This window comes from Populus nigra, chromosome 6 (assembly GCF_951802175.1).
Source record: "Populus nigra chromosome 6, ddPopNigr1.1, whole genome shotgun sequence".
Taxonomy (NCBI): Eukaryota; Viridiplantae; Streptophyta; class Magnoliopsida; order Malpighiales; family Salicaceae; genus Populus; species Populus nigra.
The window spans coordinates 3,225,157-3,251,142 of record NC_084857.1 but is presented as its reverse complement, the minus strand read 5'-3'; the positions used below and the strand labels follow the sequence as shown (position 1 = coordinate 3,251,142).

At 33.7% G+C, this 25,986-nt stretch overlaps 2 protein-coding genes across 4 annotated transcripts; one reads left to right on the top strand and one right to left on the bottom strand.

Moving 5' to 3' along the window:
• Positions 1 to 980: 980 nt before the first annotated feature.
• Positions 981 to 7,346, bottom strand: LOC133697179 (protein INVOLVED IN DE NOVO 2). Of its 2 annotated transcripts, XM_062119582.1 has the most exons (8): positions 7,182 to 7,345; positions 5,187 to 6,465; positions 4,804 to 4,985; positions 3,885 to 3,974; positions 3,491 to 3,778; positions 2,723 to 2,932; positions 1,876 to 2,111; positions 981 to 1,470 (listed from the first exon to the last, which is right to left on the bottom strand). In XM_062119582.1, exons 2-7 carry the CDS (start codon positions 6,430 to 6,432, stop codon positions 1,878 to 1,880), a joined length of 2,250 nt encoding a protein of 749 aa, XP_061975566.1. In that variant the 5' UTR covers positions 6,433 to 6,465; positions 7,182 to 7,345; the 3' UTR covers positions 981 to 1,470; positions 1,876 to 1,877. The 2 variants fall into 2 exon arrangements, with proteins under 2 accessions (XP_061975566.1, XP_061975567.1); XM_062119583.1 differs by lacking the exon at positions 981 to 1,470 and having other exon boundaries at positions 1,875 to 2,111; positions 7,182 to 7,346.
• Positions 7,347 to 15,776: 8,430 nt separating this feature from the next.
• LOC133697117 (AP3-complex subunit beta-A) lies at positions 15,777 to 25,799 on the top strand. 2 transcript variants are annotated; one of them, XM_062119479.1, is made up of 11 exons: positions 15,777 to 16,186; positions 16,785 to 16,861; positions 16,998 to 17,247; positions 17,426 to 18,052; positions 18,869 to 19,042; positions 19,878 to 20,004; positions 20,080 to 20,189; positions 20,780 to 20,980; positions 21,260 to 22,221; positions 24,175 to 24,441; positions 25,166 to 25,799. In XM_062119479.1, exons 1-11 carry the CDS (start codon positions 15,971 to 15,973, stop codon positions 25,512 to 25,514), a joined length of 3,360 nt encoding a protein of 1,119 aa, XP_061975463.1. In that variant the 5' UTR covers positions 15,777 to 15,970; the 3' UTR covers positions 25,515 to 25,799. The 2 variants fall into 2 exon arrangements, with proteins under 2 accessions (XP_061975463.1, XP_061975464.1); XM_062119480.1 differs by having other exon boundaries at positions 16,046 to 16,186; positions 16,775 to 16,861.
• Positions 25,800 to 25,986: the final 187 nt, after the last annotated feature.

Below are 25,986 nucleotides of genomic sequence, written 5' to 3'. Positions count from 1 at the left end.
ATTTAACAGGAGAATAATTTTTGGAGGTGTAAAGCGTGTTTTGACTTTTGCGTGCCAATTCAATCCATATTTGTCATATCATTTTACAAAACATTTTACGTATAATAAGATGGTATCATGCCATTTTGGCCCACCTGCTAGCTCATGCTCATTACTTTCATGATATTCTATGATATAGTTTTTTTTCTAATTAATTGTATTAAAATTTTTTAAGAAAACTTAACTATCTCATATTTATTGATAAATTAAATGTGCATTTGTAATTTCCTTTGAGAGTATACTGAAATAAGCAAATTTTGTTCTTGTAAAATTTATGTTATGCCGAAGTTGACTTGCCTGTAAACCCGAGACCTGTCCGCATGTTTGTCTGGAAGAGTGCATAAAAAATATTTTTTTTATTTTTTTAAATTTATTTTCAACACTCAATCTAAAATCATAAAAATTAATTAATTAAAAATTAAAAATTTTAAAATGCCAAACTATCGTACTGCGCTCGTGCTGTCTAGAGGCCGGCCAACCCTGTTTCACACCTCTGGTATTATTGCAAATTTATGCAAGCAGCGAGATCGATCATGGAAATTTTTAAACTATAGAAGCCGTAGACGAGCATTTTGAACTCTAATATTCCAGAGGTAATATACAGTTTGGACTTGTTCACGTTTACTGTAAACAAAAGTAATTCAAAACCCCAGGCCCAACCAACTACAGCTGCCCCTATAATTTTTTTAGTACAAGAAATCTTTAAGCATTTGACAGAGAATGAGAAATTGCATGTAATTTATCCAGATTTACCTTTGTAGAGATTTCTGGGTTCAAGCATACACCTACACGTGTTCTTGTCTCGTGACCAAGTTTGATCTCATGTATAAAATGACAAGTAAAACTCAATTTGAATAATCTCAGCTAAATCATGATTCAAACATTCTAAAATTGGCCAAATTGATGAAAAGACAATTTGCAAAGATGACTGCTCGTGGTCATTATGCTAAGAAATAATTGCCCATTAAAGAGTTCTTAAAATACAATTTCAGCAATCAAAGGATGTCTGCTGTTTTGCTGCATCTGCAGGAACAAAACTCACAAGCACATACAAGGTTAGAAGAATGTGACCACTACTATTATCCTACCTTCAGAAAACTGTAAGGTGTAGTATGCCTTACAGCAAACACTGTGGGAATGGACACCTGAAAATGCACATTCTACTTTTTGAAGACCAGGAGGGTCAAACTTAAGTCCACATCTTTATGAAAATTGTCCGACACCAATTCCGCATGCTAGCACATGACAGTTTATTCTGAGCAAGACATCCAATGAGAGCGGAAAACCAAGTTCAATATGTTACACAGAATAGGTATCTCGTACCTTAAACCAGCCAATCACTTGGCAGATTGATTTATTTCCTGGTTGCCGGATAACAGGTCTTCCAGTTTTGGGCTCGTCGCTCCATCTCGGCAGTTGATTAGTTCTTTCCTGTACATTCCAACAATGTTTCTAGAATAAAACTAATGCCAAAATAGGAAGCTAAGAAAAAAGTATCATGACCATTGCGTTCAAACCCTATTAATGACCTTTAGGGGTGCCTAATCATTAAAGCTAGATAACTGAGACAAATGCAGGCATGCACAACTGGTTTGAATTCCTTTTAAATGGTTACCCACATCTTTGCTTGTAGTTTTTTTTTTAACAAAAAGATAGATGATTTTCAATCAGTGAGCATTCCTGCAGGATGAGCTCTGAAAAACATCTCATTCTCTAAATGCCAAATTCCAGTGCTTCCTCTTTTCCTCAGATGCATTCCAATCAACATGAGAGTTGAGACAACAAGGACATTATTCAGTTGAGACAGAAGTGAAACATGAAACAGAATGTACCAACCTTCAACCTTCCCTCTTGCGCTTAAGTGCTTTCCATCTGCTCAATAAAAATGAGACTCCCTCTCCCAGGGTAGCCTTTTTCCCTTCTTTGTAGTTCCACAACTCTGAGATTATATATCTGCCACTGGGGTTGTATTCATTTACCTGAATTAAGGATGTCGTCACGGACATGCAAGCTTCATCACCCATCTCATCCCTCAGGCGGCTTAATTTTTCATCTTCTTCATCAATTATTTCCTGAACCAACAATTAAAATTTAGCCATTCATTGTGAAAGGAAGCAACAATCAAGGTGCAGCATGCTTGGCGAAGGGATGGGAAAAATCACAATGAGAGAGAAAATAGAAAATATCAGAATAAAATTATTAGTACACAAATTCAATTCTTCAAATGTAAATACTACAAGGAAACTTTTTAGCATCTCTTGGATTTCTTGATATTTAAAATAGTTTGACAAATCAAATTGACCCGATTAACACATTGACATGGCCGCTTACTTTTAAGACAGAAAGCAGATATTCATACACCATTCAAGAAAAGTGCAAGCTCGTCATAGATGGTGAAGGAAAAATTCAGAAGAAAATTCTGAAACGAGACCACATTGAGAGAAAATCTGTTCAACAAAGAGGAAACTCAATTGCTGAAATTAGATTAGTCCTAGCTCACTATATAGAAGTATACAAAAGGGAAATTGTGCCAAGTTGTAGAGAATGAAAACTGTAGGCCCACAAGAAATATATCCTACCATGCTTGCCAAGCTTGTTTCTTGCATTGGAAACATAAAATGCATCGAAATATGCAACACTGCTCAATATGTAGCACAAATAAATGCCAATTAGGAAGACACACCTGATGTTTCCCATCAACCATAACAACTTTGAAAGGATGCCAATCTGGATCTTTAAGATATTCCTCCCACAATGAGCAAATTTCTGAAGCTCTATCCTCTGCTTCTTCATTGTTATATTTTCTCTTCATTGCTTCAAGGAATGGTTTACTGTCAAGTTCTCCCATTCTCTTTACACCAATATGAGCTCGATTTGATATTTCTTTCAAGCCCTGCCAAAAAGGGGGTTGGTTATATCTAACAACCAAGAGATAGGAACAAGTACAATGAATGAGAGCTTCAAAAAATATTCGCTAGGCATTTAAATAATGAGTAGAATTGTGTACTCAACATGCTGGAAAATAGAAATTGCTCATAATGAGTAACATTTTGCATTGTCAGATGATGAAGTTCGATATTAACTGAAACAAATCAAATTAGAAAGAAAAGAACCAATGCCAGCAACCAAAGGGTTCCAATCCTTAATTGATAATTAAACAACTCATCATCATCATGGATTTTTAGCACTACCAACCACATGAGGGAAGACAAGAATATTCTTGACCATTCCATTCCATCCCAGGATATTTCATCATCTACAGTCCCCTAAACAACTATATGGGTTGAGTAGCGTCATCATAATGAAATGGAATATGGACCACACCAAATTATGTTGTCACAGCTGAGAACAAAATATTCCTAGATGTATGATTGTGAAAATAGCTTGTCTTCTCAGTTAAGAATGAAAAGTCATGGACATAAGTAAACTTGGAAGAGTAGAAACTACTAACATTAATTAGTTCTTTGCGGGCATCCTGAAGCTCGTCATTGCTCTTGCGTTCCCTTACAATAAGAGTTTGGTTAAGAGCTTCTAAATCATTGAGTTCTCCTTCCTTTTCTCTCAAATTCTTTATTATCGCATCCATCTTTCTCAGAACTTCTACATCACCATCATCCTCCATGTGCTTCATCACATTTAATGCCCCTCTGAGCCGCTCTATTTCCAACTCCAGTGCTTGTTTTGCATCCAGTTGCTTTTCCAATCTAATGATTCTATTGTGAAGTTCCTCTTTTTGTCTCTGAATGGCATCAAAAATCAAAGACATAACTTCAACATGTCGTGTTATCAACATTGATAAAGGTATGCTCTGCTATTTATTAAAGTACGCAAAAGAATAAACCAACCTTCTGATCTTCAGCTAGTTTTAAGACATCCTCATCAGCCTTTTGTTGCTCCAAAGCAGCTAACTCAAGTGAGCTGTTTCTAACTGCATTCTGAAATAACAAAAAAATAGGCAGACATGGCAAACTTGTTGAATATTTGAGCAGATAATATCATAAGAAACACTTCAACTGATGCTAAAATAACAAATATAGTTATTGTGCGAAACAGCCTATTGTAATAAATTACACCGGAGAATGCATAATACATTTGGACTATTAAGCTAGGGATCCAAGTACATTAACATAATCAGAAATGCCCCTCGAACAAACAAGAGATAGGGAAACACTATGCACAGGGTCCATCTAGTAGAGTTGCAGAAAACAATCGTTTGAAAATCATACCTTGTGAGTGGAAAGGAAAAGATTTATTTTTCTCTAAAGCATTTATTGAACAGAGACAATGGATAGAACCATGGAATCCCAAAAATATGACCCCTTGAGGAAAAAGGATATAATCACCTCCAACTCCAAAGCACACAAAATCATTTAGAAAACAGCGAGGATGCTTCAATCAATCAGCACTAAAGAAAACTGTATGTGAAGTAACAGGTTGAAGTGAACTCTAGTATAAAAAGAGATTAGTTTTCAAATTCTTTGGTGGGGCCACGACTTTTGTTGTCTGTGACAACATGTTTTTCTATTCAAGCTCTGATAATATCATTAACAGAATGCAGTGTAAGCAAGATTGATCATTTTATATGCTCTTCCTCTTCAACAAAACGATGAAATCAGGTCCGCAATAATTAATAGTTGACACCATTTACCTTCTATTTTCTCCTATTTATGATTTTAAGTTATTGGTTTCACCTCTTCAATGTTCATGCCAGAACATGAGAATATGCATACAAGAGTCATTCCACTCAAGCTCCAAGGAGCGCACCTTTTCAATCTCTTCAGAAAGACTTCGTCTGTCACTTTCATTTTTGGCTTCACGCTTCTCCAATTCTGATCCACGCATCTCAAGCTCTTTTTTGTGAGATTCTAGTTGCAACTTAATCTTTTCATGGTCATTCAATATCTTCTGAAAGTGATCCCTTGCACCCGTTTGAATTTTTCTTATCTCTGCAAATGATCATATGCATGCAGCATGAATCAATTTGTATACAGCAGCATGGTACCAGAAAGAAATAAGCAACTATTTCCTGCGGATTGTGCACATGAACGAGTATAACAGCTTAAAACCTAAATTATTACTCAAGAAAAAGTTGTATACTTTTTACAAAGTAGAGAAAATATTGCCTTAAGTGGTATAACAGAACACACCTTCATTATAAGCATGAAGAAGCTTCTCTTTTTCTTGAACCAACTTGTTGAGGGAGGCTGAAGTCTCTGAACATCTCAACTCCATCTCTTTCAAGTACCTATTCTTGGTCTCAATAACATTGGTGAGATTGAATACAAGCTTGTCCTGTTTTCGGGCTTCTTCCTCTATGAGATCAGAAATTGTTCTAACGTCACCAATTTTTCTTAGGTGTTCTCCAATAATATTGTTCGAATTATAATCATCAGCACGTGCAACCCAACAATAGATACCAGATTTTTCCCCACTACTAGCAAACCATTCCTTTTTCCCTTGTTGATCTGCCTCATAAGCCTTTTCAAATGAAATGGCATTGTGCAAACCAGGCCAGTCTTTGTTGAATTCCACAACGGCAGTTCCTGAATGACCACGAAAATTCCACAGAGGATGAACTCTTGTCGGGTTAAACCCTCTACTTTTCAACTCATCCCTGAATTTAGACCCACTTTCTCCAACAAATCGCCCATCCTCAGCCCTCCTAGTAGGTAGGTTAACCGCAATACCTGTCCAGGGCCACACAAACTTGTCGTTCTGACTGCAACTACTAAGATTTTCAGTCTTGCCTGCTGGTTTTGATGAACTGCCTGCAGCTGCTAGATCCTTTTCCAAGTACTTAACTAATGCGAGGTGATCAGCCTTCTCCTTGGCAGTCCTTTTCTCTGACAAACTCTTTCCCACCCCATTAGCATGCTGGAGGAGGTCCTGGTATACGTAATCACGCTTTCTCTTCTTGGTGGGGCAGTACGGACAAGTAAAAGTCTCATCTGAAATTTTCACTTGATGGTTTCCATTCTTCAGTTCTTCATAAGATTTATCTTCACAGTTATCCATTTCAGATTGGCTTACATCCATTTTCTCCACATGGCTACAATCACTGTGAGGATCAGTCTCACCCACAGGTTTTGATGTTCTGCCTGCAGCTGTTAAATCCTTTTCCAAATACTTCACCAGTGCCAGGTGATTAGCCTTCTCCTTGGTACTTCTTTTCTGTGACCTACTCTTGCCTACCCCCGAAGCATGCTGCAAGAGGTCCTTGTAAAGGCAAGCTTGCCTTTTCTTCTGGGGGCAGAAGGGGCAAGCAAAAGTCTCATCAGAAATTTTCACTCGGAGCTTCCCGTCCTTCAGTTCTTCATATGCTTCATTTTCATACTCATCCATTTCAGAATCAGATCCGCTTGCATCAATGTCCTCGTCTGAACTGTGATCCATTGAGCTTCGCACTTGGATGTATCAAAGGAGTACCTGGGGTGCAAGGAAATGTTAAGAAATACCCATGATGTGAATAGAATCTTTTTCTTACTCTTAACAGCAGAAAGCTGGACAAAGATACATAACGATATCATAAATATCATCAACATATGCCCAAGCAGAAATTCAAAAGCCCAAATGTAAAATGAGTGAAAAAAAAAATTATACATGCAAGACAACATATGGCTAGATGTCAATTTGTCAAATAACTTTTAATAAAAAATTGTAGAAGTCAAATAATCACAGAAATTACTAGTAATTAAACTCCGTTTGCTTAACAGGGAAAAAAATGTGAAAAAAAACAAAATAAATTAAAGCACTAAAAATTAGATACAGACAGGAAAAAAAATGGCAAAGTGCATTTTATTTCCTTAAATTCCAAACAATTTTCTCTTATACATAAACTTTCCCAGGAACCAAACAGAGCTCGGGATAAAACAACGCAGGCTAAAACAGTTTTTTAAGGACACGGAATCTATAACAACTGTATCTCAATCACCGTGAATAAAACATAAAACATGGATAATCAGCAGATCAGTGAAAAGAAACTCTGGGATTAATATTTAAAAAAAAAAAACACTAGTAAACACCAAAACCAAATCAAACACCAAAATGATAACACATTTATGGTGCATGTGAAAAAAATTGTAAAGAATTAAGTCAGAGTGAACGCTAAGAAAATAACGTATTGGAAGCTGGGGAACCATTACCTATGCAAGATCAGAGCTCGAAATGGTGAGATTTTGTGAGTTTTTAGTTAAATTCCATGAACAATAAATTCCACGAACAATGAGTGTTTTAAAGGAGATGGATTTGGGTTTTTGAGGGGAGCTTTTTAGGAAGAAATGACAAGTGTGTGTTTCGGTTAGGACTTGAGTTTCGTCCTAGCGCGAGTGGAGTTTGTCTGTTAAGGCGCGTGATGAGGGCAGATATGGGAAAGCGAGTTTTTTTCTCTTTTTTTTCTTTTAACAGTGTTAGTTAGTGAGTTGGGTTAATTAGTGGACCATTCCATTTTATTTTTTTATTTTTCTCGGAATTATACAGTGAATTGGATTAGGAAGTGACACGGTTATTGGAATATTTGAATGTAACTTAGATAAATTAATAGGTTTAAATACAACTTTAATAGCAGATAAAAATATAATTTGATTTTAAAAAAAGTTTAAGGCGGTATTTTTTTTCAAAAATATTAATATGGCATTATATAAGATTGATTCGGATCAATTTGGGTTAACATGTCAATTTCACAACTTCAATTATAAAATCATGATAACCCTCTATAAAGCAAATCAAGACAAATTATAAAGTTAAGTTCTCAGTCGACTTAATACTAAATAATAAAATTTTAAAAAAATATGAGTTAATCTACAACGTTCATATCCTAGTTCCTGAGACTGTAATAATCTCACAAAAAATAAATTAAAAAAAATTATAAAGTTTAATTCTCAATCAATTGTTGAAGTATGAAACTGGAAAACAAATCAATAAAAAAATGACGTAAAAAACACCATAAATCAACTTAAATTAACTTGTCAGACTCATGATCTAAACCACAAGATTATGATAACCTCATATAAATCAAATCAAAAAAATGACTTAGGTCAGCTCGATTATTTCATCAAACTCGTGACTTGGTTGTGAAACTGGGATACCCTCTATAAAGCAAATCGGGATAAATTATGAAGCACAATTCTCAATTAAAAGTTTGAAAAAAACAGACACGATAAAATGATCAGAGTCAACCAATATTAACCTGCAAAACTCATGATTCGAGTCATGAGGTTATAATAACCTAATAAAATATAAATAAAAAAGAATCAAGAGACTTGGTTTATAATTAACTTAATGTTAATGGATGAAATCGAGAAAAAATACTAGTTTTTTTAAATAAAAAAAATTAAGCCGATCAAGTTAACTTGATAAACTCGCAACATGGAACATAAAATCAAGATAACTACAAAGAAAATAAATCATAACAAATAATAAAGCTTAATATATAATAAACTAAATTTTGAATGATTGAATAAAAAAAACATATTTTTTTTTAAAAAAGGACTTTTTTATGATAAGTAGTGTTTTGTAAAGTGGTGAATAATTAAATCACCGACTCTTGTCTAAATTCTAACCGTGGTTGATGCATTTGGGTTGTGTTTAAATGAATGATGGATTTCAGGCAGTACTGGAAGAGATGGAAACGCAATCTAGATATGCTAATCATGAACTTGGTTAATTATCCATTGATTTTATGTGATTTTTACCACTAGCTTTTTCTCGTTAAAATATTGAATTAATTTTAATCTATTTACCTTTTAACCTAACACTGTAGAAATATAAAACTTGTCAAGGGTGTTTTTAAATTTCAATACATTAACTTACCTTGAGTAAATTCAGTCTGGAAAATTCAATACATTAATTCCAATACAGTAACTTGCATTAAATTGCCGACTAGTCAAATGCACCACAAACTAGCGACTGGTTACTCCCTCAATCTTTATTATTTTAGGTATTTAAAAGTGCAGTAATGTTTATTTTTTAAAAATAATTTTTTTATGTTAACGTATCAAAAAAATATAAAATATCAAAAAAATATTAATTTAAAGTAAATAAAATATAAAAAATATTTTTAAAACACAAAAATAAATAAATATTTTATTCTAGTGGACAGGGCATCGCCTCTTTTTTTCATTTTCAAGTTGGTTTTCTAGATTCATGCTCCAGGGAAATTACTTCCACACCCAGGGGCATATTTATAAAATTCTATCCAGGGTGCCGTAGTAAAAATTATAAGATTGAAGAATAAATATTTTATTTTTAGAGGGGCTGAATACACAATTATCATTAAAAAATTAGAAACTTAAAGACTAAAATCAAGATATTTTAAAATTTTGGACTGCCAGGCTCCTTCCAGGCACAACTCAGGTCCGCCCCTGTGCCCTCTGTTATTTTTTCGTGTAATGACTTCTATTATCCTCCTCGATATGTTTTTACCTACTTGAAAGTGAAAACTCTAATTCCAAACCCTTTTTATAACCAATGTACTGGTTTAAATCTGGTTTAGCTATATCGCTACAGATGTTGTACTTGACAGCTTTATATGCACCTTTTTTTATCATTGATTTAAAACTTTTGGTGACTTGTCAAGATTGACTGAGTTGCTGAATGCATGAGATCTGCAACATCTGCTAACAACTTGCATATTGGATTATTTTTTTTAATTATCATAGTAAATTAAAATAAAATTAATGAATTGTTATAGGTGTGGAAAGATTTAGCGAAATAATATAACTTCACCACGTCATAATTTTAAAGAGCAATATAATCAGACTCTCCACCACTTCATAATTTTAAAGAGCAATATAATCAGACTCCAATATTTTACTTTAATTATATAACCAGTTGAATCCAATTGTATTAACCAGCCAATCATTTTACACAAAACCATAATTTTATAAAAAATTTATTTCAAGCATGTTTTACGAGTTAAAATATACATCTTTATCAAATTTATTGACCAAAAAATAAATTAAAATTAAAATTCAAGAGGTTATTATCCATGCAATAATAAGTGATCTTGAATGGTTAGGTGCGAGTATGCCATAACCAAATGAGAATATGCTCCAAACTGACAATGTCTATGACTTAATACATGCATTTATGAATTAGTGGAATAAATCTAGATCCAAAAGGAGATCTGATCGCGCCAAATCAGAATAACAGCTCAAACAGACCATGATTCTTGATTCAATCATTGGATTGCGCTTGGATATTTACAGGAGTCTCTGGAGGTCGTTCTTCTTATAATTGCCATCTATCTCACCACGTGAACCGTCAAATCTTTAGATATTAAAAATCTCACTGAGCCCCCTTGATTTTGGTAATTTTAAAATTTTCTTTGTTATTTTCAAATCCGGTTGACTAATTTCACTAACTATTATAAACCAATTGAGGTAGTAGATTAGAGTTTGATCATGTCGCACTTTTGAAGCATGATACGGTCAAACTGTGTTATTTCACTAAATCTTTTTTATTCTATGCCAATTCATCATTTTTTTTTAATTTACTGTATTAATTGCCCAATTTATCCTTATATACCAGGAAATATACTTGTAAATATTGCGGCATTCTCAGGTTTTTTTAAAATAATGTAAAATGAGTATATTTTAATTTGAATATATTTAAATAAAAAGCATGTTAAATAAGGTCATGTTGATAATAACAGAATAAAAATAACAAAAACAGAGAAGTGGAAGTAACACCATTTCTTTTGAAAGTCCCTTTGATTCCCGTGTGTTTAGTACTGCGATAATAATTATTTTTTAAAGTATTTTTTACTTAGAAATATATTAAAATAATATATTTTTTATTTTTAAAATTTATCTTTTATACCTGCACATCAAAATAATATAAAAATACAAAAAATAATTTATTTAAAAACAGCATTTCTGATACAAAAATAAACAAGTTCTCATAATTTTGAGGTTTTTTTTTCCTTACGGAAAAGACCCGTATCGGAGTTGAAGTTGAGGGTATCCTCACAAATGGAGTTGACCGAAAATAAACATTTCATATTTCTAAAACAAAATACAAAGCAATCAAGGTTAATTATATATAAAACATGTAATCTTTCCAACAAAAAAACAAAATAATCAAGGTTAATTATATATAAACATGCTGTTTATCTAGAAAAATAAGTACTATAAGTCGAACACGAAGCATCACACTAAATGAATCTTCCCTTTTCACCCAATAAAACAATATCTCAATCATAATTTCAGTATAAAGTCAAACTAATTTTTACATGCCATAGCTGGGGAATAAAGAAATATCGGTTCCATGTGTCACGTTTTGTTAATTTTATTCAATAAAAATTATCCTAACAGTCTGTTTACCTTTTCTTGGAGAAAGGGAATTATTAGATACTTCCATTAGATTATTCCACCACTCACGCAGTATAAAACATAAAATGATAATTGTAGTGGTGAAATTTACTAGTTAGATTTTGGATTTGTTTTATCAGTTTAAATTTTATATTTATTAAATATAAAATGATTATTAATTTCAAGACTCATAAAATTAATTAAAATATATGTAAACTCACTCACAACTATATTCATCTTAAAAAAAAAATTAAAATGATAATTATAAATAAAATCCACTTTTATGTGGTGGTGGGAATACGGAGGCTCGTTCTGGGTGTGGAGTTGTTTCAAAGAAAATAGATTGGAGTTTTTTTTTCCTGGGTTGGTGGTCCGTGTTAGACGCATGATTTAGTGTGTGGGGAATACGCGCTTGAAAAACACGAGGTTAACTTGGCAATTACAGCAGCTAAACGGTTGACATGATCTGTCATTGCATTTTACAGAGGAGGGCCCAGAAAAAAAAATTTGTTTAGATTAGAATAAAAAAAGATAATAGCAGGAGCACTGAGTCACTGGCCAGTGTCCATTAGAAAAAAAAAGCTAATAGTAGCAGCACCGAGTCACTAGCCAGCGGTGAAATTAATTGGACACTCGGGCCCACCGTAAACTCGGAAATGAAAAGGCAGTGATAGCATACTTTCGTATTTGTTTGGACTGTAGTGACCAATGAGGGAGCAGGCCTGGCCTCTTTTCCCTATGTGGACAGTCAACGATCTTGGATGACGAGTTTGACCTCGGAACAGTACTATTTGGATTTTCCCTTTTTCTTTTCTTCTTTTTTATCGTACCGTGAGGATTAGGATTTGCAATGGCTGTGATCAAATTTACTGGAACTTTTATCATTTTACCAGTAATTTCATCTATACAGTTTCATTGGTAGTGAAACCTTGTCTTTATACACCAGGTTTTAAAAGCTTAGAGTCATAGATTGGGTAGCATGCGTCTTTAAAATTGTTTTTTTTCTAATATTGATTCATGCTTAATTAAAAGCTTACCTATTAGTGCTGTGGTTGCTTTAGAAAGTGTTTTTTCGTGATAAAATGTATCAAAATAATATTTTTTTTATTTTTAAAAATTATTTTTAAAATCAACCATAAAAAAAATTCAAAATATATAAAAAATTAATTTTAATAAAAAAAATTAAAAAATATAATTTATACCACTTCTTCAAACACTCTTTAAATTTTTAAAAAAGAAACATAGATCATCAGGTGGATTTTCCTCTCGAAGTCGTACAACAGCACAACACTTGGTATGAATTTTTGGCAACAAGATCAGGCACCCTGACACTATCTTGGTTGGATACAGGAATGAAAGTTTTGGTGTGGGAATCGAGGAATCAAAATAACCTACGTTTCGGTTACTCGATTTCTTCGTTCTTTTTATCTGGTTCTGTGGTATTGTTTTGTTTTGCTATCGAACTAGTGATTTGTTTTTTCATGTCTATGTGTGAAGATTTAAAAACATTGGAGAAATATATTTTTTAGTTTAATATGAGTGTTTGGATTAGTTTTTGAATAATTTTAACTAATTTCACGAACCCTGAAATATTTAGTTACTCAGCTAATATTTGGTTTTATAAAATAAATTTTAATTATATTAAATTGAAATAATTAGATTTTAGGGAACTGAATTTGAGGTCCGGACAAATATTATGTCATTTTTTTCTTTATAATATCAGGGACTCCTTGTATGGTTAGGGGAAGATTTTATGTTTTTTTTTCCCAGTCACTCAGCATTTTTTTAAGATATGATCCATTCATATTTCCTGTACTTAATATTTTACTTTATAATTTGTTTTGTTTATTTATATAGAGTTTTCACAGCGTCAAGAAAAAAAATCTAACATTAAAATGATGTTTAATTTTATAAAATAAAATGTAATTTTGTCGATGCAGAACAACTAATTTTAAATGATAAAAAATAAAATAAAAATAAATATAAGAACCAGGGAAGACGAGCATATCAGTTAGGTTGGCATTTAAAGAAGGCTCGCCGCGTCTTTGATAGCCAAAAACAACCATTCGGGGTGGCAATTGAAGCTTTATATCGAGTTCTGTTCACCAAAGTAGTGTCTGTTGATCAATGATACCCCCCTTTCCATGTGGAATTTGTGTTGGTCCAACCAAATTTAACAAGGTGTCCTGTCTTCTTCTTCTTTTTTTATCAATTTTTATCTTTATTTTTTTATTGTAATTTCCTGTTTTGGGTTATTTTATTTTTAATTTAATCGTTTAATATTAAATTTATTTAAAATTTATTTTATTTGTTTATTCATATTGAGTGATCCAAGTCTTTTACATCAAGGTCAACCCAAGTTAACATCGATATTTTTTTTGCATTGATTTTCTTTTTTGATTTCGTTTTGACACCAAGTTTGTTGGAAATTAGGCTTCCTGACTTTCCTTGCTTTCTTTTGTGTGGGATTAATTCGGTTCCATGACCTACGTTGTAGAATTGATAGTTTTCTAAGATTGACTTTGGTTTTTTTATTTTTCTGGGCTTCGTCCTTCAATGTTTTGTTAATTTAGAATCTGAGTTTCATAATTTTGCTTGTTTTGTTTTATTTTGCATTCTATTAGATTGTCCTGTTCACAATATTAAACTCGTAGGGTTTGGTAGGCTTGCCGATTTTGCTAGTGTTTTTTGAGGTTTTTTTGTTAAATAATTTTTTTTTCAATTTTATCCACATCTATATTCAGGTTGTTAGAAATCAAACATTATATTTTTTTTATTTGTTTTTTATAGAGTTGTTCCACCTTCATGACACGGGTTACAAGTTTAGTATGCTATCGTGGATTAACATAAGTTGTTTTTTTATTTGTTTATTTTTTATTTTTAACATTATAATATTTAAGAATTGAATTTTATAATTTTTTTCTGCATTAATTTCTTTTGTGCTTGTAACTACTATAACTTTTTCCATACAAATTTAATTCATCTATTATTATTATTATTTTATAATTAAATAAAATTTTATTTTTGTTATTCCAGTGACCCGAGTGATGATTTTTTTTTTTACTTTCCACAACACACCAACGAAGCTTTGATATTTCTTTGACATTTTTTATTTATTTGTCTGCGGCATAACGGTACAACGTGTACTACCTATCCAAAAACTCGAAATTAAAATTAAAGATATCTTTTTTAGTGGATATGTTTTTTTATATGATAAAAAATGACTGTCAACTAGAACGATGGTGATAATAATGACGAAAATTAATAATGACAGTGACAACGACTATAATGACGATAGATAACAGTGGTAATCACGAGAAGAGTTTATAATATGATATCTGTGACGGTGGCGACACCAACGTGGATGCCTGTGTTGATCTTGGTGGAAGAGGCGGTTACAGTAACAACATCAATATGGCAAAAATAATAATAGATTTTCATGAAAAATAAATAAATGGGCTGCTTCCCCTGGGCAATGAAAATGAGTGATCATAGCAGTAATGGCACCATACCATTTTTTCAATAAAAATTAGAAGGGTATTTTCTAGTTTATATGTCAAATTGAAATTAAATTAATTTTAAATGATCTCAAATATATCACTCTTTATATTTAAAATAAATTTAATATTTTTTGTCGAATACTAAGGTTAGAATATAAGAAACCAATGAAAAAATTAAGTGTGTTTTAAATTTCTTTTTTAAGAAATATATTGAAATATTTTATTTTTATTTTTAATGATCCATGTAAAAACCATAAAAATCATAAAAAATATCAATTTAATATTTTTTTAAACTAAAAATATATTAAAAAAACATAAAAACAGAAACAGAAACAGAAACAGAAACACTCTTGAATGCAGTTAGAGGTGAAAAACCAATAAAATATAAAGTAGCCCCTCCTCCTTTTTTTTTTAAAAAAAATTAAAATAACTCTAAAATATGATATTTTTTTCAAACAATCGTCCAACTGTTATTGGCGAAAACACCGAAGATAATCTCTCATTTTTTTCTTATTCATCATTTTAAGTCATAAATTTCATGGTGATTTAAACTTACTATGTAAATGAAATGTAATTAGTCTCTACATAACCAGCTTAGATTCGAGTTAAAAGATTTTCTTTGCTCTTCAAATCACTGCAAGGATTAGTTGTTACTAAAAAAATACTATATACTGCTGATATTATAAATTATTTTCTAAAATAGCGAGGTATAGTTTTTCTGGATATAATATAAAAATAATAATATATCTGGACTTTATGAAACTACTGTTTTTTTTTTTTTTTTTCCCGGTTAAAAAACGGGCTTCACGCTCAAGTCTATCTCATCATATGGCACCAAGATGAAGCATTGTGGCCCACAATCAGGTCCCCACGGCCCAACAACACCCATGTAGTTCAATTCCAAAATCCAAACAAGCACTCACCCAGGCCAGGCAGGATTCATATTCTCAAACAAGTCTCCACTAAGACTCTCATCCAAACAGGCTTCTCCAATTCCAAACTCCGGCAAACAGACTGTCCATTCAGAATCCAGTTTCACGTCTACAAGAACCAAATCACCATCTTCCTATACAATTCATAAATTTGAAGCAAAAATCCTAAAAGACTGAAGAACACTAAAATATGTTTACACAATTTGGTGCAACAGCTGACACACTGAGCAAGGCATCAACACTCATGTTTCGGTTCGGCACCGACGCTCACTTATACGACGATCCAGAAGACGTGAACATCGCACCCTTACTCGATAGCAAATTCGACTCCGAGAAATGCGAAGCTCTCAAACGCCTCCTCGCTCTCATCGCTCAAGGCTTCGACGTTTCCAATTTCTTCCCTCAGGTCCATATAAATTACATCTATCCTCGTTCTCTAGTTTAAAAATTGTTAAAATCAATTGGAACTGAATTTTCAATGCAATCGCACTAATTATGCTTACATTTTTAAATCGCGACATGTTAATCTCTGCTTGGAAATAAGAATTTGGATATTGAATCTTTTTTTTTTTTTTGGAATTTTAAGTTATTAGCTTTACTTGTTTGAGTGATGAGTAGTCAATGATTCGCGTTAGATTTAGAAGAAACGAGAAATTCGATTGCTTGGGAATCTATTTCCACGATTAATTACATATTCTAGATGTAGATACTCATTTTAATTTAATTATTAACCAAAACTTCAGGGGAAAACATGAGGTTTTCTCATTTATCATTCCATTCGAAGTTTAATTTTAAAATATATGTTGTTAAAATTCTTCTTATAATAGGAGTGCAATCCAAGACTCATTGCTTCTGAAATGCTGCGTGCTCTACTTTTTACCGTGTGTTAATCGAGTAATTAGGACTGAATCTTGGCTCGAGGATTTAAATTACAATTTCAATACTCTATCAACGGAGAATATATCTTATCTCATCTGCTCTTCTTTAATCAAAGGGAATTTCAGGTTGTTAAAAATGTGGCATCTCAATCACTGGAAGTTAAGAAGCTGGTTTACTTGTACCTGCTACACTATGCTGAGAAGTACGTAAGCAATCAATTTTTATTTCTATTATGCTTCATGCTTCTCACATCTGAGGATATAAATTGAACTTATGCAACAATAACAACCATGTAAGGTGGACAGTGCATTTTGGCATTACTTCAATTTTATTTTCAGGCGTCCAAATGAAGCATTGCTATCAATCAATTCCTTCCAAAAGGACCTGGGAGATACAAATCCATTGGTGAGAGCATGGGCATTGCGTACTATGGCTGGAATTCGCTTACATGTAATAGCACCACTTGTTCTGGTGGCTGTGGGAAAATGTGCCAAGGATATGGCTGTTTATGTGAGAAAATGTGCTGCCAATGCTCTTCCTAAGTTGCATGATTTGTACCTCGAGGAAAATTCCTCTACGATTGAAGAGGTTTGTGTTTATTAATTTCGAATTTTTCCGTGACATCGCTCCTTTATCTGTGTAGTAAAATGTGTAGGAAATTCATTTAATTTGTAAATTGGGAGCTTGTAATTTATCTCAGCCATGGAGGTGCTACATATTACCATTATGTTTAGTTGATGAGTTCATAGTTTTCTGTTTTATGCAGATTGTTGGAACATTGTTAAGCGACAGTTCACCTGGAGTAGTTGGAGCTGCTGCTGCGGCGTTTACTTCTGTGTGTCCAAATAATTATTCTTTGATTGGGAGAAAATATAGAAGGTTATGTGAGATTCTTCCCGATGTGGAAGAGTGGGGTCAGATAGTATTGATTGGAATACTTTTGCGCTATGCAATAGCAAGGCATGGCCTTGTGAAAGAATCCATAATGTTCTCTTTACATGGAGGAGAAAGATCCCATTCTGAAAAGGATGATTCAGATGATGACTTTGCATTTAAAAATGATGTCAGTGGCACGAGCGGGAAGTATGATTCTGATTTGGCACGGACGATCTCTAGATGTTATATTGAAGGGCCTGATGAATACTTGTCAAGGTCAAGTTATGCTAACAGGATTTCCTTTGAATTCAATGAAGCAAAATTTACGTCTGGCAGAAGTAATGACGAGGTGAAAATCCTACTTCAGGGTACATCTCCTCTGCTATGGAGCAACAATAGTGCAGTGGTTGTCGCAGCAGCTGGTGTACACTGGATCATGGCCCCAAGGGAGGAAGTCAAAAGAATTGTTAAACCACTTTTGTTTTTGCTGAGATCATCTAACACTTCAAAATATGTGGTACTTTCAACTTCCTGTGTTCATCTGTTTTATTACATGTTATAATGATCATTGATGTGTGTACATGCTAATATATAACTCTCATGCTTCTCTGCTTTTGTTTCTCATAATGCACACCTATTTGTCATCACCTTCAAGAAGGTAATCCATGAGGTGTGGGCTGAGATTGTGATGAGGCGCCTTGGTTGCTTACGTTGAGTGTGAAAATCAGTGAATTTGTTGGAGAGAAAAGGGAGAACATTGTGTTTCTGGGAAAATGAGATCCATGAAGGGAATTTTTTTAGAGCTTTGATTAAAACCCAACTAATGTGTATAATTTCTGCCTTTTTGCTTGCTTGTTAATCGAGTGGGATGGTAGATGGTATAATTTTTTCATTTGCTAATTTGGCATAGATTCAATGTGATTACTAATCAACATTTCAGCATTTAAGTAAAAACATTACATTGACGTTTACAAATAGGTACAGTGCTTGTCCAAGGGAGCTTTTTGCTTTGATATATCAATCAGCTATTTTGCTCTTGACATGCCTTTGTTTTCTGACTGTTGGTTCTTTGTGGCGCTACTGTCTTGGGTGATCCATATTATAGTCTTACATATAAAATGATATGGATAATGTACTGGAAAGTCATTTAATGTGCTATACAAGTAGGTGATTCATGATACCATATATTTTTCTTGGAAGATCCTTCAGCATTCAAGATATGCATGGATGTAAATGTCCTGATAGTACATGATTGGATTTTGTCAAGTGTTTGCAAAAGTTTTAGCTTTAAGCAGTACTAAGGTAAGAATAATTATGGTGATTACCTTTGCAGGTCCTTTGCAACATTCAAGTGTTTGCTAAAGCAATGCCTTCTCTCTTTTCTCTGTACTTTGAAGACTTCTTTGTAGTTTCTTCAGATTCATACCAAATAAAAGCTCTGAAGCTGGAGATTCTTTGTTCTATCGCTACTGATTCATCTATCTCATCCATCTTCAAAGAGTTTCAGGTATTTCCCCACTTTTTAATTTGTCTGATAGTTAGGTGTCTTCTCCTAGGAAGTTTGTCAGTTTGACTTTTCACTCCCTTAATATGATGATAGAATGTTAAAATCACATTTTTGCATTATTTCATGTGCTTTATAAAATGCTCTTGACCTCTGAATTTCCTCTTACATAACTTAGCCTTTTGTTTATGGGGAGAAAGAAGGGTTGCTTATGGTGTTTGCCATTTTTTGCAGTTCATTTTCATAGTATTTTCTTAATGACCCTTTGCTCTGTTTCCTTGTATCACTGTCTTAATGTTTGCATTTGTAGGATGCTTTAAGGCATCTTCAGCGAGTGCTAAGTTGTCTAAATCATGGTGTTTCTGTATAGTAATGTAGTGTTGAGGTTTGAATTTGCAGAATAGGAGTAGTGCCAAATAAGTCAGATGAAATTTAGCATAGGGTTGTAAGAGTACTTGTATCACGCAATCAAAGCAGGAATCAATTACAATGCTCAAGCAGGTAAATAGCATCTTAATCTTTGAATTATATTTCAAAAGGAATGAGAAAGAACTTATGTGATCACACTTACATCAATGTATTTTATGGACTTGTTGACATATTCACTTCTTCACTCCTCAGTAACAAAAAAATAAAATAAAATAAAAATAAATACATAAAATAAAAGGAACCTCATGACATACCTGTGCGCACATGTATGCACGAAAACATTAGAAGTGGTAGGATGCTTAGGCCTCTATTCATTACCTTTTGCTTTCATTTGCAATTTTTTGTGTCATAAGGATCAACATGGTCTTTCAGTGCTTGAGGTGATGCTAATTCTTTAGTTTATTGCCAGGATTACATTAGAGATCCAGACAGGAGATTTTCAGCTGACGCTGTTGCTGCTATTGGTTTATGTGCAAAACAAATTCCTAATATGGCCAGCACATGCTTGGAAGGACTGTTGGCTCTGGCTAAACAGGGTCAGTTTCCACAGTTCTTTCAAATGAAAAAAGATAATCTATTTATTGTTTTCTTAAGCAACAGCCTTTCTGCAGATTTGTCAACCTGTGACCCTGGGTCTACTAATGGAGAAGCTGGTATTCTAATTCAAGCTATAATGTCAATTAAATCAATTATTACACAAGATCCCCCCACTCATGAAAAGGTATATTGCTCTTTTCCTTTTCTTGCCTATCTTCCTTTGACTGTTCATTCTGTTGAGATATTATCATTTATAAAAAAGACCAATGCTAGAAGCAGTATATGTGGTTAGTATTTGCTGTCCTGTTTTGTGTTACTTCTCACATCAGCAATCACGTGATTCTTTCAATTTGTTGCTTATGCTTATTTATGTTTGGATTTGGAAGATTTTATTCTAATTATTAAAGTGAGCTTTGTGTTCAAGTTTTCCATGGATGTTAGTTTCTGCCTTCATTTGCTTGCCATCGGGGTGGGGAAGGGTGTTTGGCTTCTATACTGTAGTTTCCTCCTGTTCTCTACTTTTCCACTTATTCCACAGTAAAACTAGTTTCTTTTTAAAGTTGAAAATTTCTACCCTTCAGGCTATTGCTTCATGCCTGCCAATTATCATCAATTTATTCAAACTGTATTATTCCTCAATCAATTAGCTCAACTGATTCTTCACAACATCGTTACTTTACAGTTGCATGATGTTATGGCATATTTTTGAATCACAGATTTGCTTTTAGATATTTTCTTTTACCATTTTTAAGTGACGTCTTTTTGCTTTTAAAGGTTGTAATCCAGTTGGTCCGCAGTTTGGATTCAATCAAAGTGCCAGCAGCCCGTGCAACAATAATTTGGATGATAGGAGAGTACAGGAATTTAGGGGAGATAATCCCAAGGATGCTAACCATTGTACTGAAGTATCTTGCTTGGAGCTTTACTTCAGAAGCATTGGAAACAAAGCTTCAGATTCTTAACACTACCGTTAAGGTATATCAAATACTTTTCTTGTACTTCTCTCAGAAACTATGATGGACTTGTGCCTTTTAGTTTGCTGAAGTGAGCTACCCTTCCCACATATTTGTAACAAGTTGCTGGATATGCCGCATGTAAATACAAACTGGGACTCAAGATTTATTTATTTTTATCTTATTGTATTTCTAATACTCTCTTAAATTTGCTGTAACCTCAATGTAGATGAATTAATTTTGGTCTTCTGAGTTTAATGCCTTGAAGAAAACAATCTATTCAAGTCACCTTTTCCTGTAGGTGCTATCAGGTGCAAAAGGGGAAGAAATGCAGACATTCAAAAAACTAGGGAGCTACGTGATTGAACTAGCCGAATGTGATTTGAACTATGATGTTCGCGACAGAGCTCGCTTTTTGAAAAAACTTCTGCCGTGCAGTTTAGATAGTGGAGAGCTGGAGCTAGATACGGACTGTCTACCCAAGAAGCAGGACCTGCCACAAGTACTTGCAGAATGCATGTTTCAGGGACAAGCTAGACAACTGTCACCTGAAAGTATGGATTATCGGGTCTATCTTCCTGGATCTCTCTCACAGATAGTCCTTCATGCAGCTCCAGGATATGAGCCTCTCCCAAAACCTTGCAGTGTTCTCGATCACGATCTTGATACAAATGTGATTCGTGGTGTGGACACACTAGGTGAGGGGGAAGATGGCACTGACTCATTATCTGGATCATCATACGAGGAAAGTGCTTCTGATTATAGCTCTGAACGTTCTATGACTGTTTCAAGTGGGGATGGTGGCAGTGATGAGACTAGTTCAACAAGTGAGGTTGACAACACTGATCCATTGATTCAGTTGTCAGATACTGGTGATGCTAACCAAAATCAGAATGGAGCTCCTCAATCTGCTTCTACTGATTTGGAGGAGCTGATGTCAAAGAGATCTCTAGAGACATGGTTGGATGCGCAGCCTGGTTTATCAATCCTGAGCACATCGGAACAAAGTCAACTCCGTAAATCTTCAGCTAGAATCTCCATAAGGGATATTAGCAGTCGAGTTAAACCTAAAAGCTACAGACTCTTAGATCCTGCTAATGGAAATGGATTAAAGGTGGATTATTCATTTTCACCAGAAATTTCAAGCATATCACCCTTACTTGTTAGTGTAGAAGTTTCCTTTGAGAACTGTACCGATGAGACCATTTCAGAAGTAACCTTGGTGGATGAGGAATCAAGCAAAGCTTCAGATTCTTCTGAGAGGTAACTTTAATCTTTGCTTGTCTAAAAAGTTCTCTTATTTGTGTATCTGGTCAACTGGTCTAGCTATTCAGTTGAAATCCGAGGCCCTATTAATGTTGATTCTGTTAAGCTATCACATGCCTCTGAATTTAACTTTTCAGTCAATTTCTTTTTCCTAGTTTGTTGGTTGAGATCCCATAGCCAGCCCATACCTGCATGCACATACATTGTAGCCAGGATCTGAGTGCGATCTTTTCTTACCAAGGAAGTAATAATTCAGGGTTGGGGATGTCTGTGCTCCCATTTAACTCTTCACAGATTCCTACACAATGCTTTGCACTTCATTTGAGCAAAACTAAAATGTGTTAAGAATCAGATTTACAGTCATTCCTAAATCACAACATTAACAAAAAAATTACAAGAGGAGGGGTTTTACTGTACCCCTCCTCACAAATCACTATTCCAATGAATAGTGATTTGTTTCCTTCCTTTTTTTCAATTTTTGTTTTTGTTTTTATTTTTAAATTCAATAAAATCCTTTAATATTAGGTTTATTGGGGGATTGAACTTCATAATTTTTTGAATTTACTTTCTACGAAGTTATTCTAGTCTCTTAACTCGGACCACAAGTTTGACGAGTTAACTCGATTGACTCAAGTTTTTTTTCTCTTTTCTTCATTGATTTTTTTTCTCAATTTTATCCTTCAACATTTGGTTGATTAGGAATTAAGTTTCGTGATTTGTTTTGGTTTGCTTTCTATGAGATTATTCACATCTTATGACCCGGGTCACGAGTTTAGAGAGTTAACTCAAATCGACTTGAGTCATTTATTTGTGTCTTTTTTAATCAAATTTTCAATTCCAATTCCATCCTTCCAATTATGTTTATTGGGGATCGAATTTCATAATTTTTTTAATTTACTTTTTATAAGATTATTTTAGTCTCATGACTTGGACCGCAGGTTTGTCGAGTTAACTTGAGTTTTTTTTCATTTTTCTAATTGACTTTTTTTCTAATCAATTTCATCTTTCAACATTGAGTTGATTGAGAATTAAGCTTTGTGATTTGTTTCAGTTTGTTTTCTATGAGGTTATACCCGTCTCATGACTTGAGTCACTAGTGGTAGATTAACCTGAGTTGACTCAAGTCATTTTTTGTGTTTTTTAATCAATTTTTATTTTTTTAATCAATTCTCAACCTGGTTGATTGAGAATTGAGACTCGTAATTTATTTCAATTTGTTTTTATTGGGGATTGACTCGAGTTATTTTCTAGTTTTGTTATTGTTTTTTTCTTCAATTTTATCCTTCAACATTAGGTTTATTGGAAATTAGACTTCATAATTTGTTTCTTTGTTTTCTATAGGGTTATCATCATAATCTTATGACTCGGCATGCAAATTGGCATATTAATCTAGGTTGACCTGACTCGATCCAATATGTTATTGGCTCAATATTTATAAAAAAATATTATTTTTTAATATTTATTTTGAGTTAAACTATTTTTTTACCAATCATTCGAGTTGTCTTTGGACTCGCCAAGTAGAAAAAATATTTTAAACCGTGTAGGGATTGTTTCAATATTAGTAACACCTAGATATATTTTTATATTAATTACTTTTTTGATCCGACCCGCAGCATAGCATGAGCCAGTGATCTAGTTGATTTCTAATTCCAAGTATTCATGCAACTAGGAGTTTTTTGGGTATCCTATTATTGTAAATGTGGATTATTGGCTGGAATTGGGCATTCTTTTGTTAGATTTGTGTTTGTGATTAGTAGACTTTCTTGGGTTTCCGTCATGTTTCATACTTAAGTGGTCAGGGGTACCCAATCAACTTGATCTTTAGGCAACCATAGGAAGTCTGTCCCATCTAACATAACTCCAAGGTTTCTTTGACCATATAACATCCCTTCTGTTTTACTGGATTTTAAGCACTAATTACAGCCACCTGTTTTTATCTCAATACTGCAGCTCACCATCTCATAAGGATGTGCCAACACTGGTTCCTATGGAAGAGATTGCTTCACTGGAACCTGGTCAGACAGTAAAAAAGATTGTCTATGTTTGTTTCCATCACCATCTATTGCCTCTGAAGCTGGCGTTATATTGCAATGGCAAGAAGCTTTCTGTTAAGTTGCGGCCTGACATTGGATATTTTGTGAAACCACATCCAATGGATGTTGAAGCTTTCACAAATAAGGAATCACGTCTCCCAGGAATGTTTGAGTACACCAGGAGGTCAGCTCATTTCTTTTTGGCATATAATTATTTTTCATAATTGATATTTAGAGAGATAAGGAAATGAAGGACCTATATTTCATATTCAGAAAATCTGCTTATGCTTTTTTTTCTGCTTTGTCGTGTTAGCATCATTTTTGTATTGGTGATCTAATTGTTTTTGGTTGTGAATCTAGAAAAGTTGTCTAAAACATCTATGGTCATTTTCTTTTAGCTTTGAACTTTTGGATTTAGAAATACATTGTTGGTTCTCTCAAAGATCAAACATATCTCCTTACAGTTCATTTTGGTAAATCAAAAGTTCATCGCACATTCTCTGGGAAGATGCAAGAAACAGTCTATTCTTCCTGGACTTTGAGGGCTTGATGATTGTTCAAGTATAATGATACGAGTAGGAGACTTCTATTATCTTGAAATTTCACCACCTCCTTCCTGATATACCACAGTCAAGATGGAATAACACAAGAAAATATATGTGTAATGTCGTTTATACTGATAGCTGCTGTAAAATGTCATTACATGTTGAAAAGCCTCACTTCTAAATTCCCATGATGAACTGAAGCAATTGCAAAAGGCGTCGTACACACACATAGAAGAAAGGAGATTCTTTTATACTTGGAAATCTCTTTCTTTGAGTGACAGTGCAAGTTTTTATCTTCCTTTTCTTTTTTAAACCTACATTGAGCATTCTGAACCAAAGTGGATTTTTTTTTTAACGTGCCAGTTTCACTTACGTAGACCACATTGGGGAGCTCAACAAGGAGAGTGGTGACAATGCGTTAGTGAAAGACAATTTTCTATTGGTCTGTGAAAGCCTAGCATTAAAGATGCTTAGCAATGCAAATTTTTCTCTCGTATCTGTTGACATGCCAATTTCTGCCAAACACGATGATGTCTCTGGTTTGTGCTTACGATTCAGTGGTGAAATTCTGAGCAACTCAATGCCTTGCTTGATTACCATTACTGCTGAAGGTAAATGCTCTGAACCGTTAAACATGTTGGTAAAAGTCAACTGTGAGGAAACTGTATTTGGCCTAAATCTGTTGAATAGGATCGTCAATTTCCTTAGTTGAGTCCTCTTTTTATTTGCTTGTAATTGTTGATTGTGATCAAAATAGTGAACTCATTGATCATTGGGTTTGATAAAAAAGGTGAAATACTGGGAATTTGATTGATGCCATTGTGTTAAACTGTAATTGAACTCGCTAATTTCTGTAGCTGCTCACAATACTTTGAATATTGCCTTCCAAATTCTTTTATGTCAGACAAATGTATAGCTTCGAAATCATTTATGTAACTTGAAATCGCTTGGATCCTTGTCACTGTTATTGTTGAAAGGTTTTCTTTGTTCTTATTGATATGATACTGTTGTTTTCCCTTTGAATTTCATTTGCTGTTTCTGTTTCTTATGGACGAGAGATTCGTTGTCTCTATTAAGCCAAACCTTAGTTGGTGGAATTTTCCCAGTGTGATAAAAGCATTAGTTGCTCGGAGAAACACAAGTAGTCCAATGTTCTGAACATGCTGCTTTACTTCTTTGTAGAA